Source organism: Solea solea, chromosome 15 (genome assembly GCF_958295425.1).
Source record: "Solea solea chromosome 15, fSolSol10.1, whole genome shotgun sequence".
NCBI classification, from domain to species: Eukaryota; Metazoa; Chordata; class Actinopteri; order Pleuronectiformes; family Soleidae; genus Solea; species Solea solea.
Window position 1 is genome coordinate 15,986,439 of NC_081148.1, and position 19,792 is coordinate 16,006,230.

The 19,792-nt window shown below is 41.4% G+C and overlaps 2 protein-coding genes across 2 annotated transcripts; both read left to right on the plus strand.

The window, feature by feature from the left end:
- Nucleotides 1-665: 665 nt before the first annotated feature.
- On the plus strand, nt 666-6,127 carry lhcgr (luteinizing hormone/choriogonadotropin receptor). The gene is made up of 11 exons (XM_058650766.1): nt 666-964; nt 2,079-2,150; nt 2,344-2,418; nt 2,512-2,586; nt 2,681-2,755; nt 2,829-2,906; nt 2,983-3,051; nt 3,168-3,242; nt 3,457-3,642; nt 3,840-3,905; nt 4,043-6,127. The coding sequence occupies exons 1-11, from the start codon at nt 792-794 to the stop codon at nt 5,208-5,210; spliced, it is 2,112 nt and encodes a 703-aa protein (XP_058506749.1). The 5' UTR covers nt 666-791; the 3' UTR covers nt 5,211-6,127.
- A 125-nt stretch (nt 6,128-6,252) lies between these two features.
- On the plus strand, nt 6,253-19,670 carry mertka (c-mer proto-oncogene tyrosine kinase a). Its single transcript, XM_058652232.1, has 19 exons — nt 6,253-6,554; nt 7,420-7,672; nt 7,773-7,870; nt 7,961-8,131; nt 11,233-11,319; nt 11,413-11,528; nt 11,615-11,804; nt 12,327-12,472; nt 14,152-14,287; nt 14,651-14,801; nt 15,590-15,678; nt 15,791-15,886; nt 16,180-16,260; nt 16,351-16,443; nt 16,539-16,657; nt 16,747-16,856; nt 16,968-17,127; nt 17,903-18,039; nt 18,953-19,670. Exons 1-19 carry the CDS (start codon nt 6,467-6,469, stop codon nt 19,365-19,367), a joined length of 2,736 nt encoding a protein of 911 aa, XP_058508215.1. The 5' UTR covers nt 6,253-6,466; the 3' UTR covers nt 19,368-19,670.
- Nucleotides 19,671-19,792: the final 122 nt, after the last annotated feature.

Genomic DNA, 19,792 nt, shown 5'->3' on the forward strand with positions numbered 1-19,792 from the left:
CAGAAGAGGATGGGTTCAGAGAAATCTAAAAAAAAAACACATCATCCTTGGCAATTTTGCTAATGAACTGATGTTAACATGGCAAAAGTAAATAAAACTCCAGATTCTGTCACTTTGCTGGCGTAAAATTATTATATTTTAATTAAGTCACAATACTGATGTGAGGCTAACACCGGATGTCTTTCACATTTGAACCTCAGTCTGTCAATTAAAAGTACACTTTATTGCATTTGCAAAATAGTTAAACTGAACATAAAAAAAGACAATTTACTTGCAGTTGCTATATCTGGACTTTTACCCAACAAGCAAATGCTGTTCCACAGATTTAGTGGAGTGTATTATCACAGTTTTGCAGGCTCAGTGAAGTTGTAGTAACCTTACTTATATTCAGCTTTGCCTGTAAAAATATTATATAACTATTCTTAAGGACAGTATGCAATCAGATCATGTGAATGTGATCCAATAAAAGTGTGGATTTCCTGCATGCCTCACGAATGACAAATGACACCTCACTAATTTCAAATGACAGACTATACCACTCAAAACAAATTATTCACATTAACAAATAAACTTTTAGCTGATGTTCATAAAAATCAAACTCTCTCTGTGACACTGCCTCTGAGTCACTTGATGATAAGAAGGCAGATGAGTTTCCACCCTGCGCGTACACTGCTGTAGTTTCAGTCAAAGACATTGTGAGGAAGAGTCAAATATCTTAATGCGCATGATCAAGTGTATAAACACCACTTTCTCTTCTGTGTGTTCGGGCTTTTCCCCGGACAGCAGCAACGATGCGGACTTCTGCGCCAGTGCAACTGTTCTTGTCTCTTTTATTACTGTTTGGATGCAAAGGCGCAGCTGGTTTCGCGTGCCCGAGGATCTGCCGCTGTTTATCTAACACCATCAGGTGCAACAACGTGACAGAAGGCTCTACTCCGATGATGGGTCACAGATATAAAAGGCTGTAAGTTCACTCCACTGTAAAGAATGTCAGGTGTATCTACGCGTTATTATTTATTGACAGCTGGTCAGTCCGAATATTAATGCATGATTCTGTGATTATAACAGCTAATATCCACTTCTCTCAGTTTATGTGGATACCCTTGTTAAAATCGTCATCCAAAATGATTCCGTGCGTAATTACGCATGGAGCGATAGTTAAAATGTGATACAAATGAGAGATTATTTTTTTCATATTTTAGGATATACAGTATATATATATTATGATTGTGATGTACTCAAGTTATTAGGCCGTAAAACCCATTTTCCACATTTGTTGGAGCTATTAAAAGGAGAGAAGATGCCACTGTTTTGATAGCTCATCAAAAAAGAGAAAAGTTTGCTTATGCCATATTACATGAATGAAATCTCAGCTGTAGGTTTGTATCTTTTTTATTTCATTGGAGATATATCCTGACACCAAGGCGTCCTCCTAAATGCAAAACCACATGCAGTCAAAATGCTCTGGTTTAGTTCCATTATAGTCTTCATACTGGTAACTACAGTTTTATTAAAATGCAGTAACTACAAAACCAGTGGTTACCCTCTTTTGATTTATTAATATGTATATGCTTACAAAATGTTTTAGATTTATCATTTTAACCTTTTAAACAGCCCTTGCAAACTGAAAGGTACCAGCTTCTGACATTTCCTTTTTCCCTTTATCCCCCCTGCAACCGCAGCTTAATTACCTGCAAACAAAATGTCAAGGTGTTTTCACACAGTCAAGCACACAGTTCATCCTCTCACTCCTCCATCTGAACACACTTGAACGGTTCAACACACTGTCGTTCGCCTTGAAGGTGGAGGAGCTTGACCTCTCCTCTGGTAAATCACAGAACCTTGAGTCTCTCCTGATAAGTATGTGTCCATAAACACCAAGGATAACAGTCTCATGTGTGCACATGGACATTTGAGGGGTTTCATTTTAAACAAACAGACTTTTTTTGGTGATTTTTCTCATACGCAACAAAACAATGGACAATGGAGTGAACGATGAAATTGTGCTGTCCCTTAAGATGTCTTAGATGATCTATGAGATACTGTAAAGTTAAAATACATTTGCATATTCCTTACAGGTTTCTCTATCACTTGTCACTTCGCACCATTTCCAGCCATTCTTTTGAAGGTTTGACGGGAGTCCAGAGGATGTAAGCATCAATTTTATGTCAGTTATAACTGCTCTGATATTGTCATAAAACAGCAAGTGAAGTGAGTTCATTATTGAATTAGTCTAGTAGTTTCAGTGTTCCTACCCTTTAAGAAAATAACTTAACCTCAAGAACCACAAAACAAATGTTGTTTGGATGAACCGAGTGTCTTTGTTTTCCCCTGTAAACTCAGTGATATTGCTCAGAGTGTAAGCCTGGAAACCATTGAGACACTGGCGTTTAATAACCTCCTCAACGTCTCTGAAATGTAAGTCTTTTCTCTCGTCATGAAATAACTAACAGCATTACAAGAGGACTACTGTGATTCTGCTTTGTATACTGACTGATGTTTGCCTCGCAGCTCAATCCACAACACCAGGAATCTGATGCACATTGGCAGAAGGACATTTAATAACCTTCCTAAACTACATTACCTGTGAGAGACTTAAAGACACACGTTACAGGAATTTGTTTTGTTTTGTTTCTTAGCAATATCACAGAATAACCACACGTTTCCCTTTGTACAACAGGAGCATCTCAAACACTGGGATAACACATTTCCCTGACATTACATCCATCCATTCTCTTGAATCAGAGTTCATCTTGTAAGTGCTGCGCTGAGACTCTTGAGAAAAGACAAAATACAAGGCACACTGCATAACTGTCCTGCTCTTGCAGGGACATCTGTGACAACCTGTATCTGTTGGAAATACCTTCAAATTCTTTCAATGGAATGACAAAGGAATACATCACAATGTAAGTGACGCAAGAAATGTATTTTTATTATTTATTTTGACATCTTTATTTAAAACAATCGTGTGACTGATTCCAGGAACCTGTATAACAATGGCGTCAAAGAAATACACGACCATGCCTTCAATGGAACAAAGATAGATAAGCTGTATTTTCACACATTTCTTCTTCTTCTTTTTTTTTTCCTAAATAAATGGTTTCAGTGGATTTGTATCATAAATGTTGATTCCGTTACTTGTCCTCAAATAAATGTGTTGTCTTCAGAGTGTTGAAGAAAAACCGAAACCTCAGAGTAATCCACAGAGACGCTTTCAAAGGAGCCAAAGGCCCTGGTGTCATGTAAGTGACATCCACAAGCCTTTAATGCAACACTTATTTGATTCATTTGGGATTAAAAAAAGAAATTCTTAGTCAAACTGACCAAGTACAGTATATTATTGGGTCAATATACAGCGTCATACTGTATATTGGCTTCAATAAGCTTAATGTGTGAACTGGGTGATTTTAAAAAGATTTCAATGCTGTAGGGGTAATATTCTTGGTTTATTCACAGGGATGTTTCTGCGACAGCTCTCGCACAATTACCATCACAGGGGCTGGAGTCAGTTCTGGTGTTGCTGGCTCGGTCGGCATACACCCTGAGAAGTCTGCCTCCTCTGCAGGGGCTGTGGAGCCTGCGAGAGGCCCATCTCACCTACAACAGCCACTGCTGTGCACTGCTGAACTGGGATGCACAAAGGTGACTCACAATTAACCGTTTTTACAGAAGGGTAAAGCAGGGACAATTTCTCCCCAATTATACCCACTCCAGTTTACACTCATTATATACTGGGGTGAAAATCGCATCTATTTTAAACAAGTTGTTACATTACAAGTAACACTAACAATTTAGACTAAACTTCTGGAGTGAATAATCTTGTGTTTTCTTTGATCCAGGGACTTCCCAGTTAATCCTTGGACAAATGGCTCTAAGTATTGTGGTGACAGTGATCCATCAGCAAGGTAAACCTTTGTAACTAAGGAAAGGTTTCATTTGAAGCACCAAAACTGCTTAAATTTGATTTCATCCTTAATTCTTCAGTTGAAGATGGACTAATCTGTTGACTTTAATCTCACCCGTTTTCCTTCTTTGAAAACAGGGCTCAAGCCATCGACCTGACATTTTTCCCAGATTACGACCTGTTTGCCAGGAACGAAGGTTTTGGTGATGTAAACTTCCTCTATCCAGAGCTCGACTTCTGTCAGACACAGCCGAGTTTGACTTGCACGCCTGAAGCAGATGCTTTCAATCCCTGTGAGGACATTGCAGGTTTCAGTTTTCTCAGAGTGGCCATTTGGTTCATCAACATTCTAGCTATCGCAGGAAACCTGTCAGTGCTCCTGGTTTGCTTCACCAGCAGAAGCAAGATGACGGTCCCCCGCTTCCTTATGTGCCACCTGGCCTTTGCTGACCTCTGCATTGGGGTCTACCTTCTGATGATCGCGACCGTTGACCTGCGTACGCGCGGCTTCTACAGTCAGCACGCGATTGAGTGGCAGACGGGGCCGGGCTGTAGTGCTGCAGGCTTCCTGTCAGTGTTTGGCGGTGAACTGTCCGTCTACACCCTCTCCACCATCACCCTGGAGCGTTGGCACACCATCACTAATGCTTTGCAGGTGGAGCGCCGCCTCACACTTTCGCAGGCAGCAAGTATAATGGCATTTGGTTGGGTCATCTGTTTGGGGATGGGGATTCTGCCCCTGATTGGTGTGAGCAGTTACTCCAAAGTCAGCATGTGCTTACCAATGGACATAGAGACACATTTGGCCCAGGCCTTCATCATAATTATCCTGCTCTTCAACGTGGGCACCTTCGTCGTTGTGTGTGTTTGTTATGTGCTGATCTATCTGGCTATAAAACACCCAGAATTCCCCGGAAGAAGTGCGGACACCAAGATTGCAAAGCGCATGGCTGTGCTCATCTTCACTGACTTCCTCTGCATGGCACCTATCTCCTTCTTTGCTATCTCCGCTGCGTTCAAAGTCCCCCTCATCACAGTCACCAACTCCAAGATTCTGCTGGTGCTCTTCTTCCCCATCAACTCTTGCGCCAATCCGTTCCTCTACGCCATCTTCACCAAGGCTTTCAGAAAGGATGCACTTCAGCTCCTGAGCACTGCGGGCTGCTGCGAAAACAAGGCCCGCATTTACCGCATGGAGGCCTACTGTGCTGAAAACCCCGATGACAAAGGAGCCCTCGCAGGAGTGAGGCTGGCTGCCTTGCAGCAGCAGAGCCATGATGTGAAGGAGGAAGATGAGCTCAACTGAAATCAACAAGGCAATGTCAGAGAAATATGGGCCACGGTTTAGTTCAACGTTTTTTTGTTGAAAATGTGAAAAAAGTGACAGGAGATACTGAGTAAAACCAGTCCACAGAGGCTGCTCTTAAAGGTCCAGTGTAAAAGAATCAGTGACACCTAAAGGTGAGACTTCTTATTGCAGCAAATTGACACCTAATTAAGTAGTACTGTGGCCTTTGCACAGAAAAGGATATAAACACTCAGTGTGTTTACATGTAACCAAAGGGGAAGCCATTTTAATATTTAACAGCTACTCTGGGCATTTATAGCAGAAATCCATGATTCAGTGCCTCTTAGTTAAACTGCCCAATCTTTGATATCCACAGTGCTAAATGTCACTTTCATTCACGTGCATATTCACAGTGTAAGTTGTGGGCATCTCCACAATTCCACTTTGGCATATATATATATATATATATATATATATATATATATATATATATGTATATATTTTCCAGTTCTACGAAGACGAATGACTTGACCGCAGTTGGAATCATGACTAGTCAGTAAATTATAGATATTTCAAACTGGAATTATGCCATAGGCATGCTACCTCAAACTACTTTCTTTGACATACTATTTCAATGTATGTAAAAAAAATTAAGTAAATAAATCTGTATCCAAAACTGACCACTGGGTGGAAGAGTTACACAACTGAACTGCTCCATGGCTTTTATATTTTATATTATTATATTATTTTTAAATGTCTTTGAGGGATCTTGTCAATAAAATAATTCACGCAGTCTATGTGTTAGTAGGCCACATGTACTGCATATACGATGTTTGTTATTATTATGTAATATGTGTAAGGTGGCATTTGTTTCTGTTTTCATAAGAAGAAAAAAATACATTATAGTGAAACTTGAAACAAAAATAATAAAAATACAGGCTCTAAGAGTTCTGTGTGTGTGTTATCACAAACACATTTGTTATTTTATTACATTGTTTTGGTGTTTTTCATTCTCTCGACACATTCCTCTCTCCTAAGTCCCGCCTCCGTGGAGTGGACGCTGCCTCCTGTGACGCGTGGAGAAAGGTAAACTCTTGCCTCCTCTCTGCGCTCTTCATGAAACCTCGGCTGAATCAACAACGACGAAGCCGCTATTCGAGTGTGTGATGTAGGGTTTGTTTGTTGTTAATGTGGCTGCGTGTAAAATAAAGAAGTGGACGTTTTGTGAAGTGTTGCGGGACAGAACGCGGAGCTCCGCAGGTCCGGTGGTGGTCATGGCAAAGAAGAGGTCAACTCCAGGCTGGTTTGGACTTTTTCTCTCTGCAACGACTTTTCTCTTTCTAACGAGGAATCCAGTGAGCGGTCAGTGTTTGTTTTTGTCCCCTGGTATTTTGCTTTTTGTTGGTTTGGTATTTATTTGTGTTTCTCTTCGACATCTTGTTTAAATCTTAACATTCTGCTGATGTGGAGCGTAAAGGCGTTTGTTTACATACTCTCAGTAACAGTCCTGCACATTTGAGGAGGGAAAAAAACTCCTGAATGTGTGTGTGTTGGCAGTATAATCTGTCAGCACCACCGTTCAAGTTACAATAACAGTTTTATTTTATATATCTTTTTATATAACTGGGAAAAACACATAAAATCTCAAAAAAATCAATCTCTAACTACTTTTCTGTTAAATTAACATATTTATGTCATAAATCTACCAAAATTACTGTATATACGTTCCTTAAACTGCTGCTCTCCAATTGATTTTTTAAATAAATGTATATATGAAATAAAAAGTGAATATATAAACTATTGAACTAATGAAAATGATCCGTTTTAGTTCTCAACTTAAGTTTAACATTCTCTTTGAATGCTTTTATTATTGTGTTATATGCAAGTTTTCTTTAATATAGATATTTACTTTAATATTCACATGAATCCAGCCCATGTCATGTATTCTGTGTTTAATTCTGGTTCCGCCGGTTTGTGGTTAACAAGGTCATTCACACATAGTAATATGACTGGTGGAGAATAACTGTGCAGTGAGAATGCAACTTGCTGAAAGTTCTCTGGATGAGAAGATTGATTGATACCACTCTCAGATCTGTCTGGCAGATGTATCTTCACTCAGAGTGTTGTCAGTTTGCCATAACCTAACGTCTTCCTCCGGAAGCAGCCCAGCACTCTAGTACCCGGGTTCAGCGACCGGCCAGTAATTCAGATTCTATTTTGATACCAGCCCGAGTTCCACGGTATTACCTGAGCCCCGATCAGCTGAGGCAGCTGCACTTCAAGCCCACCGTCAGCTCCATCCAGCTCTCTGAGGGCCACGAGACCAAGTTCAATTGCTCGATTGACATCCCAGACACCAGGCTGGAGCCCACCATCATCTGGATGAAGAATGGCCAGGACCTGACGGCAAACGGTCAGGTCGTCATCAATGAGCTTCAGACGATCACAGACGGGGTTACAACTCTCCTCTCCACTGTCAGGTGTGTACAGCTTGATAATAACATGTAAAAAAGAATAAAAAGAATAAAAAGATAGAGGTTACACATACAGAATGGCATTTTCTCGTGTACTTTGTTACAGCATCAAAGTGCAGAGACTGGACGCCGGGGAGTATCGCTGCAGACTCAGTATTGGCAACACACTTGTAGAGTCTCAACCCATTTTTGTGGCGGTCAATGGTGAGTTTAAATATGACGCGTACAATGGGATCTTCCTCTTCCTCTATTTTGTTTTTATTTGACACTTTCACGCCTCGCATCTTCCTGCAGGTCTGCCGACGTTTATTCACCAACCCGAGGAAAGGAATGTGACAAGAAATACAGCTTTCACGATGTCCTGTGAAGCCGTGGGACCCCCAGACCCCATTCAGATCCGCTGGCTCCGCAATGGATTACCGGACAGTGACTTTCATAGCTCTCCCAGCATCTTCTCTGTGTCAGGTGAGACACGACCGCCACACACACACACAGTCACTCTTTTCCTCTCACACGTACAGCCTATGTTTGTCACAGTCAACTCCCGTTTCCTGTTCCTTCTGAGTTGATGAAAAATGTCGAAAAAAAGAAGTGTAATTTCTCGTGTCTTTCCTGTTGCAAGTTGTTCAGACTTGATTTAAGTTTAACTGACAGCTCCGTGCTCTGTTTTTCCACACTCACATTGTACTTTGGTCCTTTATCATTCTGAAATGTGTCAGATCAGAGCAGAAGCAATTTTCTTCTCGTAAAAAGGATCTTGTTAAAATGGAAATGTCTCCTTTGAACTCTTTGCAGTGTCTGTATTTGTTGGTTGTTTATTGAGAAGAGGAAAAATAACTCCACTGCAAGTGTCAGTGGTTTAAAATACAAAACATTCATCAGCAGAGATAAAACTATGGTGACACAGTAGGGACGAGGTCTTACTCAGCTGGAATCCCTTTGTTTGGTGGTTTCTATTCTGCCTCGTCTCTGCTGCCTCAGCATCTGTACCCCGGATACTGCAGTGGCATTTATCACCATGGTCAGAGCCATTGGGGCCTCCTGCTCCAATGAGCTAAAATAAAGCAAACAAAGCGCTTAAAGGTACAGAAGGCCGGACTCTTGAGGCTCGTTATTAATCAATAATTCCATAATAACCTTCCAGCATTGTGTAAATCAAGTGATCGGAGAGAGAATGACACTTTTACGCCGCCTATAGGCTCTATTTACAGCCTCACAGCTCGATATGCGGTGCAACAGGAGGATTCGACCAATCACAGGGCAGTTCAGAGACAGAGGAGTCTCTCCTGTAGGCTGCTCCACTACATGTCCTCTAAATACAGGTCGTCTTAGTGGAATAATTGCTAGTCCAGCACTGGGAACAACTTTGCATGAAACCTAAAAAAAAAAGTCTAAAATAGAGTTACACAACACATTTGAATCAAACTCATGTCAATATCAGCAGAGCTTGTGTTTGTGCTCGTTCGATAAGAGAAGCTCAGTTCATAGGATCCCAAAACACCACACACAAAGCACAAACGTTTGTCATTAGAAGCATAACCTCTCTGCTCTCAGTGCTCTAACCCTTCATCTCGAGCTTGCCTGCAGGCTAAGCACTGCCTGCTGCAGTCTTTGGGTGGAGATACGACCAAAACCTGACAGGGTTAAAGGTTTTTGAGCTGTGCTTTGGCCCCGCCTGCATGTGCAAGGACCTGGGCCTAGTATGAGAATGTGTAAGGCAGCACAGAGAGACGGGGGTTCGGGGGTTGACCCAGAGGACAAAGACCTTATTCACAGAACGGCCCACTGCCCAACGGGGAGGGGCTGGACACAGAGGCTGGCAGCCTCCACTCTACCACAGCTCTGCAGGACCAAACACTGGCACAATAAAGCTGTGCACCCCTGCAAACTCATGCATACTATGAGTCCATGGCACATTTGAGTTCATTAGCAGAGTGTTTTTGATGTGCACAGTGGTCACTAATTGTTGGTTTTATTTTAGGGTTGTTACCGGCTCCTGTAGCATGAAATCACATAATGTGTTAACTAAAGCTATACAGACGTTTCTCATTGTTGTTTATCTTTCTCGGGATACAGCAGATGATCTGTTTTGTTTATGATGCAGAATAAACAGACGGAGTGAGGTGAAAATTCTTAGTGCATGAGTCGCGACCCGGTGGAGTGATCTATGGCTGTACTCGCAGCCCAAAAGAAAAAATGGAAAATAACATAGATGCTCAGTAAGCTGGAACTCTCCCAGACCTGATAATTACAGGCCGCTGGATCTACACTGCACCACTTCCACGTTATACATTTGGTCGTTCCACCCGATTTTCTGCTCTGCATTTATTGAATCCTGTCATCGTGTATGATGTTTCCATTTGAGATTCCAACCCTGCTATTTTCTTCCCCTCAGCTGCTGTTGTTGCATTTTGTTGTCATATACTTCCCACGCGCAGAGAAGGCAGAAATGGAAGTGCTTGAAATTGATCCTTTTCTCATTTCCCAAAAGTATACAACTTTACTAAACGTGTGTTTTAAATGAGCCATGAGATTCGCACTGGGAATTTCCTCTTTGGTCTCACATAATTACTTTTCTTGAAGCTCTTGGTTATGAGTGGAAACTACTGAATTTATGCAAGGATTATGCTGCAGGTATAATTGGAGAAAGGTTTGTGGACCCTGTTATTCTTATTGTCACCATGAAAACATGTCACCACAGGAATCCATAATGTCTGGCGGAATCTTAGCCACAAAGGGGAAACAACAAGCTTGGCTATATATATATGTATATATATATATGTACATATGTGTGTGTGTGTGTAGCAATGTTTCAACTTGAGCAGAGTTTTCCAAACACGGACGTATGTTGTTGGCACAAAGTCAGCAGAATCCAAATGATTCAATCAGACGTGACTCTGTCTTTGTACAAACCTCCATGCAGATGAAGATAAACTTAATGAGCTGGTGCTATTCTGTAGAATGTAAGCAAAACATCCCAAGTTGGTTTCAGTCATCGCTCACAGGCTGCTCTGTGTTTGGCTTTGTGGAATGGTTTCCGAGACAGAGACACTGGTAAACCAGAGCACAAAAGGGACATTATCTAGCAGCTGTCCCAGTCCTAGTCGAAAGGGGTAGATCTGTGACTTTTGAAAGATGGGAATTGTGTGTTCTGGTGAAAAAGGCCGTTGCAAAAGGATTGTTATGACAGGACATGACAGTGGAAAGACTCGATTTGATCTTACTGTTTGAGGAAGTATGTGAACTTTTGAGATACTAAAACAAAGAAGTGTGTCATCCTGTACCGTTGGCATCAATTTCATTTTTGCTTCTCTCTTGAGGCTGACGTGGCACCATAGCCCCAGATTTACCTTTGACACCTAGAGGAATCAGTTAGTTTGTACAAAAAGTAGAAGAAGTTGTTGTTCTGTCGTCCTGATTGGTACTGTTTCTTCCCACTGCAAAAGTAAAACAACAGCTGAGGGGATGTTTAGTTGCCAAAACATTTAGCGCTATGATGACCTCGAGAATTGGTTGTTTTGAATTCAAACAACACCGTGCAACACTGTCCTCTGTGTCAAATGCAGGCGTGGACAAGTACACACAGTTCAGCTGTGAGGCCTACAACGCCAAGGGCGTCTCCACCTCCAGAGAAGCAAGTATCAACATCAAAGGTAAGACGCAAGTCTTCCTGTCAGGCTGACATCCCCATCTGACCATATTCATTCATATTAAGGGGCTAATAATGGTTTTGTGGCGTTTTCTAGTGCTTCCCAGTCCTGTGTCTAATGTTACCGTGGTGGAAACCCAGTCCAATAAATTGATATTGAGCTGGAGACCTGGCCACGATGGCTTCGCTCCACTCACCAAATGCCACATCAGGGTGAGCCTCACATTTCCACAAGCTGGTGCCGCCGTTTAATGTCCACCTCAACCGATCAACTGTCACTCTTCATTGCTCTGTTCCAGGTTAAAGAGGTGAGTCGGCGGAAGGGGGAAGTGATGACCACCAGGTTCATCAACATCACCGCGCCGCCGTTCCAGTGTGAAGTCCCGGGGCTCAAAGCTTTGACGTCATACAACACGAGTGTTTCCTGCAGCAACGAAGTGGGAGCCTCTCCTTTCAGCTCGTGGATCCATAGTAGCACCACAGAAGGAGGTGTGTGAGAAACTTGGAAACATTTGCAGGTCGAATGTTGTTTAGGAGAATGTTATGTATTTGCTCCTCCACCTTGTTTGGGTTTCAGGAGGTCGCCTATGTAATTAGCCTATTTTCCCATGCAGAATGTGCTTGATGTAAGCCTCCATGCAGGGGCAACCTTTAATAAGCAGAATTTAAGCACATTGTGCAGCTACCTGCTCTGCTCATGGTCGGTCCCCTTCAGAAGAAAGTCATATCCACTAAATCTCTGTGGTTTTCCTGTGGTAGCACATAGGAAATGGGAGTGGTCTCTCTGAGAAAACACAAAGTCCTCACTGGGTGGAACTGACTACAGTTTCCTTCCTTAAGTCATCATGGGGGATATTTTAGTTGAAAGATGTGATGTGCTGTGCCTAGAAGTGACCACATTCCTAGGTGTACGCAATGATTTCTCCTTTCCTTTTTGTTATTGGAAATCTTGCCATGTCTCTTGATTACGTCTCAATCCATGTGTTTTCATGTTTCTTGTCATGTCCCCAGTGCCTTCGCTTTACCCCCGAAACGTCACCATACAGCGGAATGAGTCATGGCTGGTGATCAGGTGGAAGCCTCCTCCAGAAGATAAGATAAATGGCGTTCTGCGCGGTTACGATGTTATCGTCAGACACGGCACACAGGAGAAAAAAGTGAGTTTGCCGGAAACAGAAGTGTAGTGTTTATGTGGCAGTCACGATAACTTATGCACTGTGGGCAAATGCACTATGTGATCATATTGCATGTTCAGTTTGCGTAACAATAAATTAAAGCTGAGATATGGGGTGAAGAGAGTGAACAGAGAAGTAATCCCCTTTGAGCCTGAAGGTAGTTTGAATGCACCACAGGTCACTGACAATGAAACTAAACTACTAAAACTATTGATAAGTAATATACAGTAATTACAGAACATACAATAATTTGAATTGGGTATTATAGGTGACAATAAATCACATCAAAAATGGGGTAAAATATATGTAAAATGGTGATGCTATAGCAATAGGTTCACCGTTTTCAGATTGTTATAATATATATCGTATTGTGTCAAATGAACAGCTGACATGTTGTTTCCAGTTTTACAAAACAATTACTAATGCATGACAAATGTGAAAAGAATGAGTCTTGGCAAAAATATTGTGAATCTGAAAAATGTGACCCTCCCTTTGTCCTGCCTACAGAACCAAAGGTCAGCTTCCCTATTATCTGTGATCATCAACACTATCACCACTCTCAATAAGTAACATAACAGGGCAAGAAGTGCATATACATACAAAGATAGCAACACCGAAGTTAATGGCAAACTATTTTGTTTGTATTAAACGTCCTTGGCAGTATTCCATGATGCTGCTTGTGCGTACTCATCCCCCTGTTAGTGTATTAGTGCGCTCTAGTACAATAGCGGGCTTCCCGTCCTTCCTGAGTGTGTAGTAGTCCAAGGAAGGTGATGGTGTGAAGAGTAGTCATCAGTGTTTTTCTTCATTCAGCACAGGGCCCTGAGTCATCCCAGAGTCAATAAAATATGAATACAATGGGATGTGTGCCACAGACTGTCATATTCTACCCAGTCAGTGATGTCATTACATACAAAGATATGGTTTATATTAGCAATGAGTTCTGGGAATTTGCACAAACGTAATCCTCAGAGTCACTTGCCCTTAAATAGCCATGAAGTCAAAATGTGGCCATCATTACTAAGAAAGATAAATCAGAGAAATGAGAGAATTACAATAAATATATAATAAATTTGGACTTTGAAGTGTTGATGCCGTTTTTTTTTTTTTTTTTCTTTTTTCAAATTTGAGGTCATTTCCAAAATGTGTTGAGCTCTTGCGGTTGTCAGAGCGTTCATCTACGTGTTGTCTTTTGTTTAGTAGCACAGACGTGACAGACTGTTAATCATGGATTCAGCATTCTCTGTCAGACTGTCAGCACATTAGTGAGGGACGGGAACACCAGATGCTACCGTGTGCTGTTGTGAAATCCAGGACTATGTCTGTCACATGCTCCCTCTCATGCAGCATTTGAGCTTGTACTGAGAGTTTGTCCCCTTCCCTTTTTTTGTATAAATTCCAAGTATACGTGACAAAGCGGTGTCTTACACAAAGTGACTGGACATTATAGTTTCGTATTGTGTATTAAGTGGAATGGATGAAAAGAAGGGGTCAACAGATTTAATTAATCTCCCTACAGAGGTAATATATAATCCCAAAATATGTTATACATGTACATATTTCTATTAGGATGTATTGAAAAAAGGGGGCAGCGTGCAAAGCTCCAATTCTTGCGGAATATCAGGTGCCCAGTGATAGACGATTATATTTATTGATTTCAGATCCACAGTTACAAAACCATGGTCTTTGTACCGGTGCTGGAGTTCAACACAACCTACAGTGTGGAAGTGGCTGCTTGCACACAGGCAGGAAGCGGCATGGTCAGCCCACGGGTCTGGCTGTTTGTGCCAGAGGACAGTAAGTTGCTCTACTGATTTAACTCCTCATCTGGGAACTGTGGACTTTATCACCTGGACAATGTAATGTATAGTAGTTCCACTGACGTAGACATAATAACTGCCCTATGAATCCATAAAGCAATTTTACAGCATTCTTAGATTGATTGACTGAATCTCAAGAATGTACTGTTCTCATATTTTGGGCAGCATTTTACTGTGATAACAGACACTACTACAAGTGATTTTGGTGAACAAATGAGTGCCAGATTAAGCTGAAGGTGGCTGCGGTGAAATACGCAGTTTTCTATTGAAATAGCAGCATTTTCTGGATTTTCCATAACTAAACTTCATCCACGCTAATCATTTCCTCCCTCTGTCTCAGAATCAGTGGTGTCCCCATCGTCCAGCCCGGACACTGGGGTTCCACACTCTGTCCATGTTGTGCTGGGAGTGGTGTGTAGCTTCTGTCTCCTGCTTATTATCCTCTGGGCTGGTATCTGTGTACACAACCGGAGCTCTGAATCTTGGTTTGGGTATGATGATTTCTCTTTCACCTTCACTTATTTTCCAAATTTTATGCAGAGCGCTGTGTTTGTGGCCAATTTAAAAACATAAAAACTTTTTACCCAGAGGGGTTGCTGAGTAATACATCTGCAGCAGTAAGACAAACACTTATGTTGATGAACTGCCTTTACTTCCTCTTAATCACCCCCTGTTTAACTGGCCAGCTGCAGAAACACAGGGCTACCACCTGTAAAATCTCTGGAATTCATTATTATCAAGTCTGTGACTCAGACTCGCCTTTCAGGATACGGACAGGAATGTGTCACAGTGCTGCTGCTCAGATAGGAAAACGGTATCTGAACCCATTCAGGAAAGAAACAACTCAGAGGGCTGTCGTACTATGACAAACTCTTCAGTTAAATGTCAGCATGTGTGTGTAAAGACAAAAGTGAAAGGATTATTCACTTTTATCTAACCTTTATTTAGCCAGGAAAAAACAAAAATCTCTTTTTCAAGTGTGTCCTGGCCATGTCAGGCAGCAGCACAGTTACAAACAACAGACCGTCAGCAGCTATACATACTACAAAAACATTTAATAACCAAATAAACCTGACCCAATCACAGCAACCCCATAAATCAGAGAGACCATGTACAGACAGAGGTGTCCAGCGTTCTCCTAAGAACATTCAGTGAGACCAAGCCTTGAACTTTCAAATATTTCTCTTGTTCATTCCAGGCAAAGGGAGCAGCAAACATAAAAGCCTTTTTTTCCCCCAATTCATTTCTGACCCTTGATTTCCCATGTCTCCCCCTGCAGGCAAGTGTTTGGAGTTGGAGAGAAGCCGCAGCCTGTTGTACAATACAAACCCCAAAGATCCTACAATCGATCAGTCATAGGAGTCACACGTATGTTCTTCACTGGATGAGGGCGATACAATCATAATGCATATAGATTATATCTATGTTATCTTGTTTTAAGCACATTAATCAAATAACTGTCATTTATATCTGTCTGCAGTTGGGAACCTAGGTGTTAGTGATGATCTCCAGGCCAAACTTCAGGACGTGATGGTCATGAGGAACCTGCTCTTGATAGGGAAGATTCTTGGAGAGGGTGAGCAAACAGATTAAGTCTGGTGACGTGTGCACAGAACACACACTCACTTCCATATTAGTATCATAACTAGGTTAAAGGAATACGTCACCGATTTGCTTTTAGCTTTGTATTACTAGAATAGGGGCAGTATTTTTGAAAAACTGTGCTTCCCAACCTCAGTTTCTCAAATTTTTTTCTCAGTTTTGAAAACATACTGCCCCTATTCTAGTAATACAAAGCTAAATATTCCTTTAAAGTACAATGCTAGCAAATAATAATATAATTATCAATGATCTGGTTTCATTTATTAGGTGAATTTGGCTCAGTGATGGAGGGACATTTAAGACAACCGGATGGGACATCGGAAAAAGTTGCCGTCAAGACAATGAAATGTGAGTTTTTTATCGGGAAAATGGATTCTTCGATCGACTCTAAAGGAGTTGACAAGCAAATATTTGACCTTCTTGTCTTTCCTCCGACAGTGGACAGCTTCTCTCAAAGGGAGATTGAAGAGTTCCTGAACGAGGCGGCCTGCATGAAAGATTTCAACCACCCTAACGTCATCAGCCTGCTCGGTGATACTTTAGAACCTCACTACTCTGTTTTGTTCCCTGGTCCATTTTCATTTTCATGTTCTAACTTCAGTCATGTGCACTGACTTCCTCTTTAGGTGTGTGCTTGGAAGTTGGCTCGGGACATTTTCCCAAGCCCATGGTCATTCTGCCATTCATGAAATACGGAGATCTGCATAGCTTCCTTCTCCGCTCACGCCTTGGCGAGAGTCCAATGGTAAGATTTTATCCAAACACTGAACTACGTGTATAGTGTATTATTGTTAGACTTAATAATATTAACTCATAATTGTTTTTTTTACACAGTTTTTGCCCACTCAGACACTCCTAAAGTTCATGGTTGACATTGCTTTGGGTATGGAGTATCTCAGTGGGCGCAACTTCCTACACCGTGACCTGGCGGCTCGCAACTGCATGTAAGTCCCAAAAAAAATGATTAGCACTCACTTTTAATGAACTATAAAAACTATTCATCTGATTGTGTGTTCCCGTTTTATATCAAATATGTTCCTTACATTGTTTTACAGGCTGCGTGATGATATGACAGTGTGTGTAGCAGACTTTGGGTTATCCAAGAAGATCTACAGTGGAGATTATTACAGACAAGGCAGAATAGCCAAGATGCCTGTGAAATGGATAGCGGTAGAGAGTCTTGCCGACAGAGTTTTCACCGTAAAAAGTGACGTGGTAAGTACTTCCATCTGCTCCTGCTTGTTCTGCACTGTCACTCTTTGGTCATGGTATGCAAAAAATGGGAGCACATCACACACACACACACACACACACACACACACACAAAATGATTGCAGCAACTCCTGCCTTCCTCCTGACAGAAAAGACAGGTTCACCACAAAAAAAAATATATTTCGTCTCTTCCAGTAATGATATTCACTGTAGAGCAACTCACTGAAAGAAGGATTTTAATATGTCTTTAATTTTAGATGAAGTCTGCTGACTTTAATCAGCTTTAATTACTCGGCCTTCTTTCTAAGGGTGTGATTTAGATTTGTTTAGAGTCTTTCACACGTCATTTGTTCTGTTGTGGTATCAGTCCTCAACATTCCTTTGGATTTCCGGGAGCCTAAATATTGAAGATTAACCTCCATTTCCATCAAGTGTCCAACCATCTTTTGTATTGTTGACACAAGTCATATACTAGTTCTCACACAGATCTGAGCTTTTGGGCATTTATGAACTGGGGTTAAAAGAAAGGCAAGACATATTCACTTTTTAGTGGACTTGGATTATTCTCTTGAAATATATTTTAGTACATTGCACAACAGCACAATTTAAGGTTAAGGGAAATACATACAACCTTTATTTACACTGGAGAAATCATTGAGGGGTGACCCTCACTTACAATGATGTTAAGTGAATTGTATTTCTGAGAAACAAATGACAGACTTTTTTTTTTTACTTTATGATGCAACATCAATTAAAGTTTATATGCTATGTCTTGCAGTGGGCATTTGGTGTTACCATGTGGGAGATTTCTACACGAGGCATGACTCCCTACCCTGGCATCCCAAACCATGAGATTTACGACTACCTTGTGGAAGGACACAGACTGAAACAACCAGCAGACTGTTTGGATGAGCTGTGAGTATTGTCTCCTCTGGACGTGATACAAATACTAAACAAGCCCTGGTATGTTCCACTCCCCCCTTTCTTCCTCTTTGTTGTAGCAAAGTTCATGGTTAAACTCGAGCAACATAACATTATGTTTTCAGTTCTCCTGTTTTGACTTTCATCCAACAAACAACATTAGTCTCTAAAAGTGAAATGGTTTTACTCACTACTGCCATCTACAGTGATATTGGACAGATGAACGACTGGTATGAATGCAGACGAGGTGGCGTATGTATCCCACTAATGCCGGTTGATGTATATTCCACACATACCAAGGGTCGCATTTGGAAGCACTTTGCCGCCATCTAGCAGTCGCAGTGTAAACTAAATCCAGTTGATGAAAGTAGAAGTGTTGGCTCGCAGAACACATAGATTTTGGCTGCTAATGACGGGAAATTCCTCAAATTTGAGGGAAGTTTTGCTAAGGAAAAGATATGTACTAGTTTATTGGTTGCTTCTACTGCTGACACATCAGAATAGACTACATGTGACGGAAATTGTGGAAGTTATTTGCTGATTTCGGGTTGTAGCAAATTCGCAACATCCAACAATAATGGCTGTGTAAGAACAATAGTAGGGCATGTGAGTCTGGGCATGAGACTCTCTGGTGCTCCAGGGGAGGGGACTCCTTAAATGCCTGATCTATTATTGTATGTGCTATATTAAAATGAACAACCTCCACTTACTTTAGCATCTGCTAAAAAGCAAAAACACACATTCATTTTTATAGATAATTGGAAATATATTTAGGCATTAAGGGGTTAAAGGTTGAATAAACAAACTCCTCCAGCTGTGTTAACTGCATGCAAAAAAACAAAAGGTCATACAAGAAATGCAACAAGATTTATTGACAGAGATATCTCTTCTATTTACCTGCACCCAGATACGAGATCATGTACAGCTGCTGGAGGGCAGATCCGCTGGACCGACCTGCCTTTCTCCAACTTCGAGAAATGTTGGACAAGCTCACCGAAAAGCTCCCAGAGTCTTCCAGCAGGGACGATATCATTTATATTAACACCAGTTTTCCTGAAGAGGACCCTGATGGGGAAACACCTCATGCTGGACACCCGGTGTTCAGCTCCTCCCCTTCCTGCAGCCATCGGGCAGCAGAAAATGCCGTCGTCACTGTGGACATTCACGAGGGCCGGGAGGATGAGGAGGATGATCGTTATGTGGTGGCAATCGCCTCTGACCCTTCTCTGAGATCTCCTGCCGTGGACACTCCTCTTTTGTGGAGTGATGGTGATGTGACAGTGATGGTGCACAGCTCATGCGATACGTCTCGCCTGCTGTGATGATTGGTACCCAGAAGTTCAGAACTGTGATAAAACTGCCACCATAATGCATCAGTACTAAACACGTTGCCTTTTTACACTGGGAGCACCTGGATGTTTTCTAATGTGGACTATAGTGTTCTTATTTAAGCAGCTTGTGCCTTACTTGGACAGCCGATACATCAGTGTTAGAAATGTCTGTTTTAATGAACATGTTCCAATAAGCTTAAAATACATTGAACTGTGAAACTGTTGAACAGAATTGAAATTTTATCTTGTAAATATAAAAATGTACAGAATGTTTATAAAGTGATTTTATATGTATACGACTCATTTGTTGACTCCTTTCAAAGCTCTTTACTAACCTTTGGTCACTATGATAGTTATAGTGGTGAGGAAATATTCTCCAAAACATGTAGATTTGGGGATTTGTATATACACATGTG

Bases quoted from the DNA above. Each gene is read 5' to 3' on its own strand.
- lhcgr (XM_058650766.1), top strand. From the start codon at position 792: ATGCGGACTTCTGCGCCAGTGCAACTGTTCTTGTCTCTTTTATTACTG. The intron at 965-2,078 runs GTAAGTTCACTC...TATTCCTTACAG, and splicing joins GGTCACAGATATAAAAGGCT to GTTTCTCTATCACTTGTCAC. The intron at 3,243-3,456 runs GTAAGTGACATC...GTTTATTCACAG, and splicing joins GCCAAAGGCCCTGGTGTCAT to GGATGTTTCTGCGACAGCTC.
- mertka (XM_058652232.1), top strand. From the start codon at position 6,467: ATGGCAAAGAAGAGGTCAACTCCAGGCTGGTTTGGACTTTTTCTCTCT. The intron at 7,673-7,772 runs GTGTGTACAGCT...ACTTTGTTACAG, and splicing joins ACTCTCCTCTCCACTGTCAG to CATCAAAGTGCAGAGACTGG. The intron at 18,040-18,952 runs GTGAGTATTGTC...ACCTGCACCCAG, and splicing joins GCAGACTGTTTGGATGAGCT to ATACGAGATCATGTACAGCT.